The 18,312-nt window shown below is 54.2% G+C and overlaps 2 protein-coding genes across 4 annotated transcripts in view; one reads left to right on the forward strand and one right to left on the reverse strand.

Moving 5' to 3' along the window:
* Positions 1-12,673, reverse strand: part of PLXND1 (plexin D1) — a 65,516-nt gene extending 52,843 nt beyond the window's left edge. Inside the window, exon 1 of the mRNA XM_031605165.2 lies at positions 11,302-12,673. Within this exon, the coding sequence (XP_031461025.2) occupies positions 11,302-12,585 (1,284 nt within the window). The 5' untranslated portion in view covers positions 12,586-12,673. The remainder of the gene's footprint in view (positions 1-11,301) is intronic.
* Positions 12,674-15,683: 3,010 nt separating this feature from the next.
* Positions 15,684-18,081, forward strand: LOC149916478 (uncharacterized). 3 transcript variants are annotated; one of them, XM_090148506.1, is made up of 3 exons: positions 15,684-15,791; positions 16,477-16,563; positions 16,786-18,081. In XM_090148506.1, the coding sequence occupies exons 1-3, from the start codon at positions 15,752-15,754 to the stop codon at positions 17,316-17,318; spliced, it is 660 nt and encodes a 219-aa protein (XP_090004632.1). In that variant the 5' UTR covers positions 15,684-15,751; the 3' UTR covers positions 17,319-18,081. The 3 variants fall into 3 exon arrangements, 2 of the variants coding, with proteins under 2 accessions (XP_090004632.1, XP_090004633.1); XM_090148507.1 differs by having other exon boundaries at positions 15,719-15,791; positions 16,480-16,563; XR_016470191.1 differs by having other exon boundaries at positions 15,719-15,791; positions 16,433-18,081.
* The last annotated feature ends 231 nt before the right edge of the window (positions 18,082-18,312 follow it).

Consider the following 18,312-nt stretch of genomic DNA (forward strand, 5'->3'; position numbering starts at 1 on the left):
GGCATCCACAGCCCACAGCACGCAACCGACCCGACCACCCAGTGCTAAATTAATTAGCGCCACTGCTGCATGACAGCAGCATTTACCAACCAGACCGACGCTTCATATTTCTCCTTCCCCTTCAAGATGTACCCAAGATTTATGACTGCTCTCACCCTGAGTCCTCTGAGATTATCCTTATGATTTCTGCTCAGACGACGAGAATGGATTCAGCAGCGCCTGAATACCACAGCAGTCTGGCTGCCGACCATCTACCTGCTGTCGCTCCCACAGCAGCTGTGAAGAAGCACCGTGGGGACAGCCGGCGCCGCTCAGTGATGGGCGCAGAGAGGACCGTTACCACATCAGCTGCAGCATCGTTTCAGGCTCATCTCAAAAGCTGCAATTGACCGTCACCCTTGCAGGTGCTGGCACACAACTAAGGGCCAACAAGTGTGGGTATGTGCAGGATGCCAGCCAAGGAGTGGTGGCAACCACAGGCCTGCCTGTGAGAGGCACACACACCACACCAAGCAGCGCCGATGGAGCTCTGTGCTGGTGGAGCTCAGCCTGCAGCCCGGTGCCACACATGTTTTAGCCCTGCTGAAATCAGCCACACTGTGGATATCCCACCCAAAACAGTAACCAGGAGCGTCACTGAGGCAGAACAAAAGCGAGGATGCTGGACTGCATGCTTCTATCAGACAGAAGCTGATGAGTGTCCTGTTTGCACATCCCTTCCTTCCTGGGCTGAGCTCACCAGTCCTGTACCTGAATTCCTGGGATCAAATCATGCTGCCTGCAGCTCTCTCCTCAGAGCCCCCAGCCCCGATCAGCTCCTGCCTGCAGGTCCAGGGAGCACAGAAAGCACAGCCCCGCTCAGCCCCACAGGGATGGATGCTCCCAGAGCTGCTGCCTGGTGCAAATGGGAGCGAGACGGAAGGATCAAGTGGCAGACACAAGCGACTGCTAAATGTGTTTTGCAGTTTTACGGCATTTCATTCCATTAAAAAATAAAACTGCAGCCCAAATTCTCAAGTGTATACGTTTCTCTCTGTAACTGGGCAACACAATCTCTTCCTGCTCTGCACGGAGTATGGCAAGCCATTCATTTTTCTGATTTAACGGTCTCTTTCACTCACAGCCAAACTTTTAGAAAAGCGCTTGGTTTTACCAATTTATCTTGGGAACACATTTCCAGCTCCTCTTCACTACTCATTACCAACGCCTGCGAACCAAAGCTCCGCGGGCTCCTTCTGCTGGGCCGTGCCACCGCAGCAGCCTGGTGGGGCACAGCGGGACTGCTCTGAGTGCAGATGGATGGAGCCAATGGAAGTTCCTTATCTGTCACCTCCACCTGTTTATAAATCACGTTTACAGACCCAATATAAATGCAAAGTGTTTTTTGTGGTAAACAGGATGTAACTATTGTAAAGCAGGCCAAGCATTATTTTGGTCACAGACATCCTTCCTCTAAAACACCTTTCTGTTGATGACATCAGCTCTTCTGAAGGACAGGAGGAGACAGATGGTGTTTCCCTCACTTGGGCTCCCGGGTGGGGTGACACAATATGCCGCTTCTGTCTGTAAATTGCAGCACCAAGGAGATATTTTAGCTCCATCATTTTAGAGTAAACAGGATATGACCAAGTCACATCCTCACGCAGGCACCAGACAACCACGTTGCAGCTTGGGAAATTTCACTTAGAAGTTGTGCTGAAAAGGATTCTTGATACAGAATGGGTGAAATTTTGCTCCATTTTAAACCACCCTAACCTACTCTGCAGCAAGGAAAGCAGGAGCAGAAATTTTCTCCCAAGCCAGTACCTTTCTGTCATCTGCATTTCCAAATAACCCCACGAGTATTCACAGCGTTTCCACTATTTTTCCACTACACGCCGCAGATATCCTCAGTAGCTCACAGAAGTACCGGGGGAGGTACGACTCTGCTCCTTCTGCACCCCAGACATTCGGCCATGCCACGCTCGTGCCCTGCAGAGCCACGTGGCTGTGAGCTGCTGCCAGCACTCAGCCAGGCCAGGCTGAGCCATGCCGAGGAGGGCATGCTTGGAATCCGTACAACACTGCAAAACTGCTGCAAGTTAATGCAAATCAAGGAGCAACTCTAAGACGAGGGTTGTCAGATTAACACAACTGGGGCCAGAAAGTCAAAACGGGACAGAGGTAAACGATCTCCGATCACATCAGAGCTCAGAAGCTCAGCTGTGTTCATGGTGCAAGTTCCCAGCCCAAACCAGTACCAACCAAAGCAGCAACGTGCCAGGCCTTCCATCAGCAGGCCCAGCCCCGTGCTGCACCCCAGAGGCAGGCTCACAGGATGTCGGTTTCGGAAGGAAGTCTGCTGGAAACAGAAGGAGGAAGAGGAGTGGTGAGGCAGCACTCAGGAAATCTATGAAATGTACTGATTTCTGTATCCTGCCTTTGTGACCTTAAAAATAGTTCTTAAGCAAAGATGGAGTTTATTTCTGAATGAAAACCAGAAAAAAGCCCTGCAGCTTCTGCTTTCAGCAGAAAGCCCTTCCTCGCAGCACCGCAGAGCCACCGAATGGTTCGCAGTGCGGCAGCAGCAGCAGATCGCGCCCGCCCCGCCAGCGCCGCATTGGAGTGGATTAAAGCATTGGCTCCCAACATGCCTGGAGTCCTGGGAAAATGACACAGCCAGCATCCGATAATCCGCTCCAAACTTGTTGATTTGTGGGACTTAGAACTGTCTTTATAGGCTCAAAATTTGGCAGTTGCTTCCCCACAACTGACATTTTCAGGCCATTACATTCTGTGATAAAAGGGCTCTGGCCTTATCTCCCGTCTTCCTCAACATAAACCACTGGGCTCTTATGAACATGTAGATATGACTCAGGGAAATCTCACTGCAGACAGAACCGAAAATGATTTGGATATGTCCAAAGGGAATAGCGGGGCACAGAGTTGAACAGGGAAGGAAATGTGGAGATACCGCACGGACACGACCACAGAACAGGCAGGGTGAGCGGCTGTGCAGCTCTCAGCTGTGTTGCAAGGACAGAAAAGTCAACTGCTGGTCTGTGTCCGGCAGCACTGGGCTCAACCAGAGCCCCTCCCCAGGCACAGCTATTGACTGCAGAGCCCTCTCAGCACAGCCAGCAGTTTGTACACACAATCACGCGTTTATCCGCCCGAGTGTTGCAACCAGAGCTGTCAAAAACAGGCTTGTAGGATGCCTGGAGGAAAATGTCATCCTCCGAAGAGGACTCCACTGTTCAGGCACTTGAAATGTAAGTGGTCTCTAATTGTGGTGCTGCTGCAAAAGCGGTCATTATCAGCTCCTGTGACTTCCCACCATGGTTTTAAGGCAATAAGGCAAATCCGTGCACTCCTAACCAGTGGACGCACTTGGGCTGAGCTCCACCCATAAAATTAATCACAATTGCAGGAATCACACACACTGTGCAATCAGCATCCCCACAGCACCTCAGATGTCCTCAAAAAAGGCTTCAGATGAAATCTGCGCCCAATTTCACTGTTTATACAGGCTGCAAGTCTTGCGAGCAAGGAAGCAGCACCGCTGCGCTCTGCGTGATGCCACCCCCCCCCAGTGCCATACCTGGCACAGCACCACTGCCAGCAGGTAACATCTGCCCGGGTGTTATCCCCAAGTGTCTGAAGTGTGCAAGAGGCCACATGCAGCTCTTGGAACACCTCTGCTGACCCCTGTGCCTGTTTTTGCACTGGCACAGGGCTGACAGCCCTCAACGCACTGCTGTGAGACTGCAGGCCCCAGCACCAGCCCTGCTCGGTGCTGGCTTTGCCCATGTTTTGTGGGGAATATCCCTTGTGCTGCTGTGTCCGTGCAGTGTGTGGGTAATATTCAGCTCCACCAGCTCCGCTCACAGCCCAGGCTGCTCCTTCCCAGCAGGAGCTTTCCAGCCATAAGTTGGGAAAGTTAACGGCTTGTTGAATTGCAGTAATTGCTTATGAAAAGCTATCAACAGATTCCCTCTGTCAAACCCCCATGAATCACCATTCCCTTGACAAACGAGCATTCACTGTACCAAAGCCAGCGGCAGCCAGCAGAATAGATGTAGAATTTGTTGCCGAGACATAAATGACTGTATCAGTTCCCCAGTTCCTGCCCTCTGCAGCAGACAAATGTCACCCCCAAACAGTGTCCCTCTGGCTCCAGCACAGCTCCTGATGCCTCACAGTTTTTTAGCCTCTTATCTTCACTTGTAGTTTACAGGAATGTTTTTATTTTCCTCATTCTCCCTCTCCTCACTCCTGACTTCTTTCTGCCAGCTCTGACATCCTCAGTATCAGTCGGGGAGTTCACCTGATGGAAACAACTGCAGAGTTCAGAGTAGCATCCCCAGCTTAAGGAAGCAGAGCAAACAACGAGTTTGCCCAGGTGGGCACAGTGACAAATGCTGTGGGAAAGGCAGGCTGCAACAAGAACCATGGACAAGCATTCTCCTGGGACTTCTCATCCCTTTACATCTGCTCCGCAGCTGCACAAGGATAGGTCAGGGTTTGTTACAAGCACAAGCAAGAGGTGCCAGTGTCACCACTGCTGCCGCCCTCTGGTTTCAAGAGGAGGGCCAACCCAAGGGCCCCAGCAGCCCACCACGACCAGCTCTGTGCAGAGCTCACCCCACACCCACCCCCAGACAGCACCATGCCCCTGCACCATAGACCCACACACTGCAAGAGGCAGAGAAACAAAGGCTGCAAACTGCACCTCTATGGTGCCACCAGGAAGACCAGTCGTGCTCATAGCGCTGGGCCTCATCCTGCAATAAATACAGTGCTGCAGATTAAACAACCAAATCCCCACAAAAAGGGCAGGCAGCAGAATTAATGAACAACAGGCTCCAGGGGAGCTGTGAGTGCCAGAGCATTGGAGGTCGCGTGGCTGTCAGATCCCCCCGCGGGGAACGTTGCTCCTCTGCCTTGCTCTGTAGGGACTTGGAGCAGAAACCACCACCTACTGCCTCCACCCCAGGGCGCTCGGCTGCTGAGCATGGCTGAAGGTCCTTGTAAAATTACTGGGAATAAGACATCTGCTTTATTCAGACTGTATGTTACGAGCTGCTCTTTCCTTGGGAGAGGATCCCTTCCACCACTCGAGCTGTATTTCTCATTTATGCTTGGCTTTGGCTCCAGGAACCAATTTCAAAATATCTGAGCTCCTTTCCACAGGAAGGAGTCTGGGGTGAGCATTTTGGCCGCTCGATCATCAGGGGTTACTTTTCCTTATAGCTGCTGCTCACACTCAGCGCTTCACATCTACAGTGCTCTGCACGGCTGTGCTGAAAAAAGCATCCATTAGGGTAACAACTTCTACCTAGCACCATCGGCCTTTTCACGTGTCAGTTCAGATCTATTTCAGTCAGCAATAGCTTATAGTAAGTGTTTTGCTGTATTCTAGTTAGTTCTGCCGGATCAATTAAGCACTGAGGTAATGAGCAGAATTCCATTCTTCTTTTACACATCCTCAGTAAAACCTGGGTGCTTCTCCCATACTCAGTGTTGCCCCCACTCAGAACAGCCATGTCATAAGGGACACGTGCTGCTCCCAGGCATGCCTTTACACTCCTGCCTGCATTTTTGGGACCAAGGAAATCCAAGTAACAAGTTGCGTGGATGGTTACAGAAAGCGAGAAGGGATTAAGGTCTGAACACATCTCCAGACCCACAGCTGCAGAAACAGCATTGGTATAACCCAAAAAGCCTTCTTCAGGCACCTCTCTGAAAGCACAATGCTTTTTTTGCCTGCTAGGATTTCATATCCCCATCTTCTTTGCAAGGCCTGTTTTATAGCAAGGTTATTTTCAGTTAGGAGAAGGATTTCAAAATTTGTCCTGTTGGATTCAGCAATTGTGCACATCTCTTTTTTGATCAAAGCACAGAAGGGTTTCTCTTTCTCTACAGTTGTACGTTTCTTTCCTTCTGTTTTCAACATCTGTATAAACTGACCCTTCCAAAACTATTTGGGAAGATCTACTGGGTTTTGCAGTTCACGTGGTACCAAACCTCAGCACATGGCATTACGGCTCGGAGATGCCAGGGACTGGCAGCATGGTGCCGACCTCCCCAGAAGGCATGAAGCCTTTCCTCAGCCCTCGTTCCAGTGCTCTGCAGCTCCACTGCAGCCCCAGGACCCCATGCAGCAGCACAAAGCATTGGCGTCTCTGCACTGCTTCCAGCCCAACCCTGGTCTGTGAGAAATACCAAAGGATGACAGGTTCAACATCTCTGGTAGCTATTTTGTGCTGTATTAAAAGGCCCTCACCCTCCACATCTCCCATTCCTTACTGAGTGCTCTCTCTCACTGTGCTATAAACTTTTCTCAGCTCCTTCCTAAAGTGATAGCTCTGCACGCAGCTATTTTCTAGCACACTCTGTGTTTTAGCAGCTCGCTGTTGCTGGGACATCCACCAGAGATGGCTCCTGTCCTCCAGCAGCTCTCAGCTCTGGCAGTGGCCAGCAAACAGTGGGATGAAAACCTGAGGGCTGGAGGGGTTTTTCTCAAGGAGCCTCCATGTGCTCCCCATGTGGACAAGCCCTGCTGATGATCAGCAGGCCATGAGGCACAATCACCACATCTTTGGGACTGGCTGGTCATCAGCACAGCACACTTGCATGGGCTCTTCCCAGCTTGGTTCAAAGCAGGCACTCTTGGCACATAGCATCCAGTAGAACTGCTGCCCAGGTGTGTGACCCAGAGGGACTCTTCCACTCAGAAATAAATTCTGCCATTCCATCCAAAGTAGGAGATCACTGCTGTCAGTCTGCCACCTCCCCCACTTGCTGCAAGATGTTACATTCCTATTTGAAAGGAAAACAAGGGCTGCAACCTTTTCTTTACCAATCCAGCAATAAAAATAAAAGCAAAGCCCTCCAGGAAGTGCTTGGGCCAGGTCACCCCTCATCACACCCTGTTCTGCAGACAGCAGCTGGGAGCTTTAATGCCATCCATCACATCGAGCACATGCCAATGGCCAGCCATGCACACACAGCCCTGTTGCTGGGTGGCCACAAGTGCGAGTCCACAGGGCCAAGCTGCACTGCTGTAGGTAGTGAGGCAGCACTCAGGTGCTTCTAATTGATTTCTTCCAACCACCACAGGTTCCAGCCTGCCCTGTGTTTGCAATAAATTACCACAGCTGGGGGCTCAGCCTCACTATATTTTCAGTGACTTGCTGGCAGAGGCTGTCAGACTGGAACATCACAGAGCTGCTGCCTACAGGTCTAAATAGATGCCCATCAGGAGCTGGAGCGAGGTGTTTTCGTAGTGCCATCCACAGCCACAGATGCCCCACTCACCCCTACCCTCAGCCCCACTCATCTCCCCAGCCCAGGTCTGAGCTTGACATCCTGTAAAGCTGCACAAATCTATGTAAGGTTCTGCTCTGGCCCAAACCTCCACAGGTGCACAGAGGTCCCTTCAGCTGCTGCTGCCCAGGCCAGGGAGGCTGGGATGGAAATGGGGACAGGTGGGGGTTGACTGCTCATGGGGCATCAGCAGCAGACAGAAATCACAACATAGCATTGCACTGCAGTGCTGTGTGACACCGTGCTCCATGCAGGCAATCGCAGCACCTCCATGTGCAGCAGCCTTCTGTGACCCATTGTGCTGCAGGAGCTCCTCCTTATTCCTAATGCACAAATTAAGTGCAAATTTCCAGTTTCCTCTCTGTGGGTAACCCTCCAGATTTCTGTGAGTAAATGGAAGGTTAGATCACATTTATTTTCATGTTTGGAATTGCTAAATTAGTATAAACCAGCTCTTCAAAGTGGCTCAGCTCCTATAAAACCCAGTCCCACGGAGGCACTGCAGCATTTGGACGCAGTGGATGTTTTGTCATATTCCCATGTGGATCTGAGCTTTTTTGGGGGGAACATTACTGTACTGGCTTCAGACCGCTCTCCTCTGCCCGAGCACACAGGCACTGGGTTTGTACAGCCTGCCAAGGAGCTGGTTTTATTTAACCACCCCTCACAGCAAAATTCACTGGTGGTATCTCATCAGTGCACCACAGAACACTGTGCTCTATGGGCACGCAGGATCTGACACAAAGCCACAGAGCCAGAAACTCGAGGATTAGCACAGAAACATGTTGTTATCCCATGCCGCCATGGTCGAGTTCTTCAGCACAGAAAACAAATAGCATTTTCAGCCTTTTTGGACTTGCAGAGTCCAAAACATTTCCCAGGAGAAATGCAGATCCCTGGGTAGCACATCTAACCTCAACAAGCACCACTCTGCCTCCTCTCGCTGCCTCTCAGAGGCTCAGGGAGGTGTGGGGGTGCAGCAGGCCAGGCCTAACCCGTGGGGCACAGTCAGCGGCTGCTGCAGGGATGTGGACGGGCACTGATGAGCATCAGTGTTCCTCCTCCCTTCCGGGGCTCAGGTGGTCTAACCCGGGCTCCCAGCCTTGCAGCAGCCATGCCTTCACACAGGGGTCCCTGTAGCCACGTGTTAGAGAGCAGCCCACTACTTGATACAAACTTCATCACAGAAAGCTATTTCTGTTGTGGGAAAGCAATCCCAGAGCTCACCCACCCACTCTTGGCACAGCGGGAACGCAACCAAAGCAGACCCTTCCCTGAGGCACTCTCCTTCCATGGAGCTGCTGCTGCCATTCACCTCTCACTGACCTTTGGTGGTGCTCCCTGAGAGCCGCCCAGGACAGAGCCCTGCAGTGCCACCGCAGCACCCATCGGCCCGGGCTGCAGCAGGAGGGGTGCTGCAGGAGAGGAGCATTCAATTAGACAGAACTGCACACAGGGGGGCAATGATTTTCCTTTCACACAGCATTACGCCTGACAGCCATGCTCCTATTTGTACCAACCAGCTACTTCAGCCCAATGCTTATTCAGAATTAATCAGGCCATCATTCGATTTTTTCCCCCCCACCAGAAGGAGCTTAAAACCCAACCACCCAGACTGCAGAAAGAGCTAACGAACCACAGTTCTGATAGCAGTGCAGCACTTATCGTAACGCGTAAAGGAAAAGTTGGGAACCCGCTCATGGGTGGAAAAGCAGCACTCACAACGGAAGGCAGCTGGATGTGCCTCTGCACCACCAAACCGATGTGCTTCAGAACATTTCCCTGCTGCATTCCCACAGCTGGAACACAAAATGTATCAGAGTGTCTCCTTGTTTTCAAGGTGGAAAATGATGTTACATTTTTGCACCATGAAGAAACACAACATTACAACTCTTGACGCTGCCATTCTAGGCCTTGAAAATGAAAACAGCTTGGTAAATTGCTGGCAGTTCTAATGAGTAAGGAAAAGGTAAAAGGAAAAAAAAAAAAAAGGCAAAACAAGTGAAAGTCTGTCCCTGTGCTCAGTAGGAAGGCTTCTAGTAGGCTTGGTCAGCGCTTTTAGAGGAATACACTTCAAATAAGTAGAAAGCATAGAAATATTAGGCGTGAACAAATATTAATAGTATGCTTCATTTACACCCTGCCATACTTGACTTCAAAGGCTCTCAAAGTAGCTTTACAAATGTAATCTTCCATTCTATGTGAGCTAGGCTTCTGAGTAAGAGTAACAAATACAGGATTGTTCCTCAAATCAGGAGATGTGGGCATCTGGTGACACGACTGCTGGGGGACAGCAGTGCCACACCAGTGCTGGTGAGGACCAGAGCCCACTCTCCCTGCCCACCAGCCCTGCTGCTGTCTCCATGTAAACTAGTTTCCTTGCAGCCTGACCTTACTGCAGAGCTGTGCACAGCAGATGTCTGCTGGCTTCTACAGGTCTGGAGGTTCAGCGCCTTCCAGCACACTCCTCCAACCTGCACACACTTGACTGTCAACCGTCCCAGAACAGACCTCACTGACACACTGCCTCCATCCTCCAGGTCATCCTCAGCACAAAGGTGGGCACTTTGTGCCCTTTCCCACTTGGTGGGAAGCAGGCAGGAGCAACCTCAGGGCAGCAGCGTGGGACAGTTCCAGAAGAGGAGAGAATCCTCATTTCATTGCTGAATCTCGGGAATGAGCTGTTTGAATACCTCACCTGGTACAGTAAACGTTCATACGTTGGAGTTATTTTCCTTATTAAACAAAAATTAGAAAAATACAGTTTCTGCTTGACCACGCAGGAGCACAGAGGAACCATTGAGGAACTGGCTGTCTCTGCCGCTGAGGTTCACTTAAAACTGAGCCACTAACTCCACAGAGTTCCCACCTCCTCTCACATCCCATCTGATGGAGCCGTCGCAGCCCAGTGCGGTGCTGAGCTCAGGATGCAGGCAGTGAGCTTCAGCCACTGGCAGCGAGACCCACGAGTGCCTCCCGCACAGTGAATGGGATTCCTGACTGCTCCTGGCTCCTTGGAGAGCCATGACCATGCCAGGACTTGGAGATTGAGTCTTAGCAATACAAACTCAGAAGACAGGACAGCTACCAGATTCCCTGGCTGTCAAGCAGCTTGTAGTTTACCACCAGGAAAAAACTATCCAACTTTGCCAGGGCCAGTCCACGAACCAGTGCATTAAGACTACATATTTTATCACAGCATGGAGATGCCACACTAAACACTTTGGTTACCATGGGAAACCTTTCTCTTTGCCACTGGCATTGCTAAGGGAAGCCTCAGCCCAAACACTCGATCTTGCTTTTGAAATCAAACAGATGTTTTTACGATCTTTGATTGAGCTGAGTTATGCATCCTTCCCAGAGGGTGGGAAAAATGCAGTGTTAAAACAGCTCTTTTTTCCTCTCTTTTCCCCCCAGCCCCCCGAAGCATTATACATCCTTAGTGAAAGGGAAAACAGACGTCTTTACCTGGCCTTAACATTTTCGTTCACTCGGTAACAAATCATGACAACAGCAAACTTTTGCCCCAAACGAAGCACGGCCGTGGGTGCGCGCACCGCCCCGCGCAGGGCCGTCCCGTGGGAAAGGAGCTGCTGCTGCTGGCGGCGCTCCGCGATCCGCATCCCCAGCCGCGCAGCGCCGGGAGCTCGCAGAGCCGTGAGTCACCGCGGGTCCGTCCGCTGGGGACGAGGACCGTGGGAATCAAACCCTCCCCCGGCGCAGCGGTCAGAGCCGCGCTTCGCACACTCTCTCCTCTTGAGCGCAAACTCGGCTACGGGAGGACGGAGCCCGTCCGGCTCGGACGGAGCCGCCGGGGCGCCCAGCAGCGCTGGGGCCCGACAGGACTGGCGGGGCCGCCGCCCCCCGAGTTGCAGGCGGCCGAACAACGGCGCAGAACAGCGCAGAGCAACGCGGCGTCCCGCAGCCCGGCCCGTCCCAACCCGCCCCGTCCCGCTGCCCGCCCGGTGCCAGCAGGTGCCCGCGCAGTCCCACCTGGATGTTCCTCTTCTCGCAGGCGGGCCCGGTGCCCTGCACCACGCTGTCCAGCACCGTCACCATGCCCGCGCCCGGGCTCACGAAGCAGGAGTTGCGCGCGGCGCGGATCGTCTCCTCGATCTCGGCGAAGCGAAAGACGCAGAGCGCGGAGTGCGGCCGCCCGCCGCCCGCCCCGGCGCGCTCGAAGACGCCGAAGAGCAGCTCCTCCTCGGCGGGGCCCCCCCAGGCCGCCCGCGCCGGGAACACCGACACGAGGCGGGTGAAGGCGTCGGCGGCGCCGCCGCAGCGCAGCCCCAGCTGGATGTAGGACTCGGTCAGCTTCTTGGGCTCGCCGCTGCCGTTGAGCGTGGCCTCGGCCGCGTCGCCCAGGCAGATGCGGGCCAGCAGGCTGTGCGAGGGGCTCTCCTTGTCGGCCGCGTTGGCCTCGCTGTTGAGCGCCAGGTAGGCGTAGGGGCGGCGGGCGCGCTGCAGGAAGGCGCGGACGAAGCTGAGCTTGTGGCGAGCCTTGGCGCCCTGCTTGATCTTGAAGATGTTGTCGTCGGAGGGGTTGATGTCGAAGGTGAAGAGCTTGGCCAGGTCGCCGCGCGCGTTGAGGGCGCGGATGGCGATCTCCGGCGTGTTCTCGAAGCGGTGGTCCTCCAGGCTGCTGTTGCGGGGGAAGAAGGGGCTGCCGAAGCCCGTGTAGGTGGCGGCCACCAGCAGGCGCGCGCCGCCGCCGCCGCCCCGGCGCAGCAGCAGCCCCACGGTGGAGGCATTAGGGTGGTTGGCGGCCACGTTCAGCATGCTGGGGAAGACGGCCAGCGGGTCGCTGCCGCCCGGCGGGAAGCGCACGGCCACGGCCGAGATGTTGGCCATGCTGCGGAGCTGGCAGAGGCCCTGGTAGATAGAGCCGCAGACGACGAGCACGCCCTGCTCGGGATCGGGCTGCAGGATCTTGTTGTAGTTGTTGGTGAGCACCTTGGGGTGCTCGCAGGAGGCCTGCGGCAGCTGCGGCGCGTGGCACAGCGGGCTATCCAGCACCGGCCCCACCGCCGCCTCCGCCTGCAGCGCCAGCTCGCCCCCCGACAGCTGGAAGAGGCGGTTGACCGCCGCCAGATAGACGCGGGAGCCGGGGCCGTCCAGCGCGAAGTTGTTGGTGGGGGTGGGCGAGAGGAACTTGCGCTGCACCTCCAGGCCGGCGACGCGGCCGGGCAGCAGCAGCAACAGCGGCAGAAGCGGGAGCAGCGCGAGGGGCTGCGGCTCAGCGCTCGCCGCCGGATCCATCCCCGTCCCCGCGCCCATCCCGCCGCGCCGCACACTGCATGAGCCCGCGGCGAGCGGCGGGAGGGGCCGGGCCGCTTCCTGCGGGGGCAGCACGCCCGCCGCCGAGCGACGCCCGCGGGAAGTGGCGGCCGCGGTGGTGCGCGGCGCTGCGCGGCGGGGCGCGCTCACGGCCGCACCTCCCTCCCTCCGCCCGCCCCCGTCTCCGCCCTTCTTGGCGTTCCTCGCGTCTTTCTTATTTGGGGTTCGTCATGTGAACGTGATTAAGTTGCGGATGTTTTCCCCGCGCCGCCGGTCGTTCCCGCACCGGGCAGGGGCGCAAACGCGGTGACCCTCGGCCTCGGGAGCGGCTCTTCTCCGCTCTCCCCACCTTTTCCCCATCCGTTTTCGCGCAGGAGGGGCGATAGAAGCAGCCTCTTTTCCCAACGGTGCGCGGGGCGGGAGGGGATGTGCCCCCGCCGCCCCCCACCCGGCGGTCGCGGTGCCCGGGCTGGGCGGACAAACGGAACCGGGAACAGCCGGGTCTCCGCGCCTTCCCGCAGCGCGGCCGCAGAGCCGGGGGCTGTCGGTCCCATCCCATCCGGGCTGCGTGGGAGCAGGGCAGCCCTGGGGAGAAGTGGGGCTCCGGCAAGTCGCCTCTGCCCCGGTTCGGTCTGGTCCTGCCGGGAGCCGACAGCTGCCGCGGGGAGCACCGCCCCACCCTCGGAGGAAGCTTTGCCCGCGTGTTGCCAAACACTAGAGTTGAGAACAGGACCGTGCATCTCCTCTGCCCTCCATCGGGCTCTTTTTTAACTGTGGGAAGAGAAAGGGGGAAAGAAGCTTTAATATTCCCAAATTCCACCCACTGAAAACCCGCAGCGGGGGAAGCGGCTCCGAGATAGCGCAGCCTCTGACCCACACTCCCTTATCGCCGTGGGAAAGCTCTGCCTGGGCGGCTGAAGATGGAAAGCTGCACCTTCGCCGTTCTGCCCCGGGAGGGAACGCTCGGAGCCGGGTGGGCCCTGCAGGGAGCCGCGGCAGAGGGCTGCCCAGGGTGCTCGTCTCCTTGTAGGTGGGAAACGAGCGGGGCACCGCACGTCCGATCGCAGCGCCCGCGGAGAGCTGAGCAAAGGAACGCCGGGGGAAGGCTGTGGTTCTGCTTTCGCCATACGGCGGCAGTTGTACCGCTGCTACGGCGCAGGTAACCCTGCAGCAGGGGCGCCTGGTCGCCCACAAACAGCGGGGCTGGCAAGCCGAGGCTCCGTTTGGCGAGGAACTCTCTCCGTCCTGCCCGCCCTCACGGTGCTTATTTCCATTTATACAAAACACTAGCAAAGCTGATAGGGATTCTGCACTACTTCTGTTCTGGAGAGGAAAATCCTCTGTTGTTGTCTAATCTCATTTCTACACCTGCCAATTTCCCTCATCCCCTTCCTGTCCTCCTCACCCTCGTCAGAGCACTCTTTAATACACAGCTGCCTCAGCCACACCACATCCACCAAAAACGTGCATTGAATAAAATGCTGTGCTTTCACCTTATCTAACTCACTGTCTCTGCTGATCATTTCATTAATTAGTAGAGTTATTAGCTAATTGTGAATGTGGGGCTTCCAGTTGTTTGGTCTCTTTAAAACTACAAGTTAGCAATATTTAAATGTGATTTCGTCTTTAATTACATAGAAATAAACCTCCATGATCCCAAACCCTTAATCTGCCTATTTTAGGATTCCTTATGGCTGCTTATCCTGATAGCAGAGCATCTTCCATGAGAAATCAGCCTTTTAAAGCACATTGAATTATGTTCCAGATTACAGTCACTTTAATATACATATATATGTAGGCCAAAGAGCACAGAGAAATGTGTGACTTGCCCAAGGTATCCAGCCCTGCCTTTGCCAGAGACAAATCTCCCAGGAGCCCTGGTTCCCATTTCCGCTGCTGAGCTGTTATCTACGCTGGTACAATTAAAGCCCAAATATTTGTGGTATTGAAGGATTGTTTGACAAAGATTTCTTTGCTGTTAGGAAACAATCCTCTGGTAAGATGCTTTGAGAGGAATGTTTTCCAGAAATGATTTCTCACCCTATTAGCTGGGCTGTTAGAGTATTTCAGGGCAATACTCCTAATGGAGCAGTAAAGGGCTTGAATCTCTCATACACACTTCTCACCCTTATTTTTTTTTGTTCAGGAAAAAAAACAAAGTCACAATTGAACCTCTGCTGCCTGCAATAGACCATCAGTCCCCAAATCCCCTCCCCTGCCACCCCTAACAGGTCCAAAGATAAGGGCTTTCAGCTGTCTCTGTGGGTGAGAGGGGCCACATGCATCAGAACTCAAAAACACTTTAATTATTAATAAATATATTTACACGAGAACAGTTTCCCTTTAGGGGAAACACGAGGTACTCATGCAATTACTCAGGTTCTATTGACTCAACACTGACGGGATCTGAGCGCTTTAACACAGGGAGCATAAATACCCATGTATGTGGTGGGGTTTTCCTGCAGGGTAACTGCCCATGGATCTGGAGGAGAGCTGCAAATGGTGAGCAGAGTCAGATGCAGCAACTGAGAGCTGAGCTGAGCCTAGGGCGGGCACATAGGGACTGCTGTGGTCAAGATGTGCACTGCTCTGGGCCAGGCAGTGCTTAGTTCTGCTGGGCTCCCTCCCGCTGTGCCTCTGAATGGGACACTTGTTCATTTTTGAAGTGATAGCAGGAAGAGAAGACAGGAAAGATTCACCACCATTCAGCAGACACTTGTTTTGAGTCCCTTGTGGTCACTTACTTTGTGTTATGCTGTAATGCTATAATGTGATGGAAAGTACAGCAGAAATAGCAGAGTCACACGGCCCTAGCCTACAGCAAATGAGGACAAGCCTAAATACAGCAACCATGGATAGAAAAACATAGGAAGAAAAACTGCTTACCTTTAGAAGGCCTCAGATATGCAGGGACCTCCAGAGACCCACCTCCACTGCCAACCCTCAAAAGAGGTCTGGGAAGGGGTGGATCCTGGTTCCATCTCTTCCATCACTCAGGTACATTGCATGCACCTGAGCTCCCTGGGCTGGCCCTGCCTTCCACCAGGTGCTCAATCACCACTTCAGGCAGTGACTTAGCATTTCTGCTACACTTTGCTATTTAAATGCATAACAATGGAAAACCACCGTTGGATAGCTGCATTGGGTCACGGCAAGGGTACAGCACATGAGCTGCTCTCACCTCGAAGGCTGCAGGGGGAGCCGAGGTGAGGCTGGGGACTGTGGGCAAGGCAGGGCTCACCTGGTACCATGTACCAAGGGAACCAAAGGGGACCAGTGATTCTCTTAAACACAGAACTCACTGCCTGCTCTCGAACAGCCCTAATCACTGCACTTACCTGGTGCTCACCAGCCTTGCCTGCCTTGTGTTAGTGCTGACTAGCACTGAGCTGGATATAGCAGCAGAGTGCTCAGACACACCTCAGGGCACTCAGAAACCACAGAGCGTGGAAACTGGCTGGCAATGCTCAGTGTGGTTTTGGATGAGCATGGACTGAGCCCCTGTTTTGCTATTACTGATCTATATTGCAGGCGCTGTATTACAGCTCATGGGGTTAGGCTGTCATTACTACTGATTTGGCACATGGGAATTCTGATAGGTGCTCAGCAGAAAGAATAAGGCACAGACTTTTCCCAAACATCCTTTCAGCACAAGCAGTGGAGAGGGCCAACACTCCTCTGCAGATGGCTGCAGCGGGAATGGCACTTGTGTGCTCTGCTGCCATTCTGCCACCGGCCACCAGCCTGAGTGAGGGCAGGAGGGATTTATGGGACATGCTGTGCCTCCTGAGCAGAATCATGCTTTTTTCCTCAACCCTCTTTGTTTTCAAAAATGAACCTTTCCCAGAGTAATATAGAGCTGAGTACGTAACGCAGCCATAACCTTGTCAGCAGTGCGGCGGCTGGCACGCATCGTGAGGGATTTGCCTCCAGAGAGAGCTGTGCACAGAGCCTGGAGCACAAGGAGGTCCTTCCCTGGTGAGTGATGGATTGGGCGCTGGTGAAAGTTCATACACACGTAATGACACATAATGACGGGATCCTCAGGACAAAGAGGTTTGTCAAAGACAATAAATAAAGACTGTTTTTTGCATCCTGTGCTGAAAATTGTCACTCACACTGTGAGTGGAAAGGAGTTTTGGTTGTACAGGTGGGGCTGTCCGTCAGGATGCAGAAGTCCCAGGCTCCTCCCTCCTGCAGGTCCACCTGTGATGTGCCGCTTGCCTTTTGTCATTTCTCCGAAGGCTCGGAACTGTGCTCACCGCTCGCAGTTCACACCCTCTTTGGCTGGAGATACGGCATGGGCCCAAACGCACCTCCAGCTGCGCCCCGCGAGAGCTTTCGCTGTGGCTGGCGGTGGTGACGCTCATGGTGACGCCCCTCAGGCCTCAGCCTCACCCCCTGCCCACCCCTCGTCACTGCGGGCCGTTGCCGTCGGAGCCAGCCCGGGGCCGCGGGCACCGCTCGGCTCGGAGCGCTGCGGGGCAGCCCCGCTGGTGGCAGCCCCGCCTGGAGCCGCGGCAGTGCCGGACCGCCCGCCCAACCCTGCTGCGTCTGACCGAGTTCCAGCAGCGTGGGACGCGGCGCTCTGCTCTCAGCAGAGGAAGAGAGCGCAACATAGAGCAGAGCATCCCCGCGTGGGATTCGCGGTGACGGCTGGGCTGGCTGCTCCAAACAAAGCCGAGATCGGGCCTCGTTTGTACGCGGGGCTGGGCTGGGAAGTCCTGCACTGACCGTGCAGCGAGACCTGCGGCAGTGCCAGCCTCGCCCGCTCGCCCCAGCAGCCCCTGCCAGCGCCCGCAGGAATCTTTTCCTTCTGAAGGCAGAGGATCGTGCGGCGCTGCTCGCAATATGCGAACTTTGCATCGAGCTGTTGCTCAATACGTGCTCAGGCAGACGGGCCACCGCTACCCGTTAACAAAAACAAAAGGGAAGGGAAGAAGGCTTACGACACAACAATTGCTTTCAATTAGAGGAAATATCTCTTGCCAAAATATGTCAGTAGGATTTGACAGACGACGTTTCTAACTCTGTACTACTGAAGGGCTGGCTGCACTAAAATGCAGCTTAAACTTAATAGGGATTTAAATCCTTCCCCTCTTTCCCACAGTATAGCAATCAGGCCATAAATTCATTACTGCAGTCTGCACTCCCCTTTGTTAATTCAAAGAAATTTGACTTACCTCAGTAGCTTCAGTGCTGTTCTCTCCCACGCTTGCAGACCTTGCTCAGGATTCAGCACTGATGCTCACTGTGTGCTTTTAAACGAAAGGACTGAAAAAGTGTTTAACTGAACAGATGTCATTTGCTTTGCACACCTCAGTACAAACCCAGGCATTTTGATTAAAATCTCACAGTACTTTAAGTGATGTACCATGTCACTGAGCTCTGAGTCAACTCCATTTGCTGTGCTCCACTCCCCACACCTCTGCTCTCTGCTGTGTATCACAGAGCGGACCCCACATAGCCCCACCTGGCCCTGCAGCCCCGCCAGCAGCAGAGCCCACCCTCTGGTGGCACCATGCAGCTGCAGCAGGCCTGCACTGAGCTCAGCACAGCCATTGCTGCACCACTGCCCAGCAGCTGCTGCAGGACCCAGGGCTGTGTGAATCCAAACGCTCCTGTGAGTTCAGCTCCAGCTTTCTGTTATGAGTTGCTCTAGCTGTGGGTTAGGCCCACAGCCTTTGCCAGTCCAGCCCCAGGCACAGTCCCATAGATCCTGCACCC

The sequence above is a fragment of the Phasianus colchicus genome, chromosome 11 (genome assembly GCF_987193195.1).
Source record: "Phasianus colchicus chromosome 11, bPhaCol1.hap1.1, whole genome shotgun sequence".
Taxonomy (NCBI): domain Eukaryota; kingdom Metazoa; phylum Chordata; class Aves; order Galliformes; family Phasianidae; genus Phasianus; species Phasianus colchicus.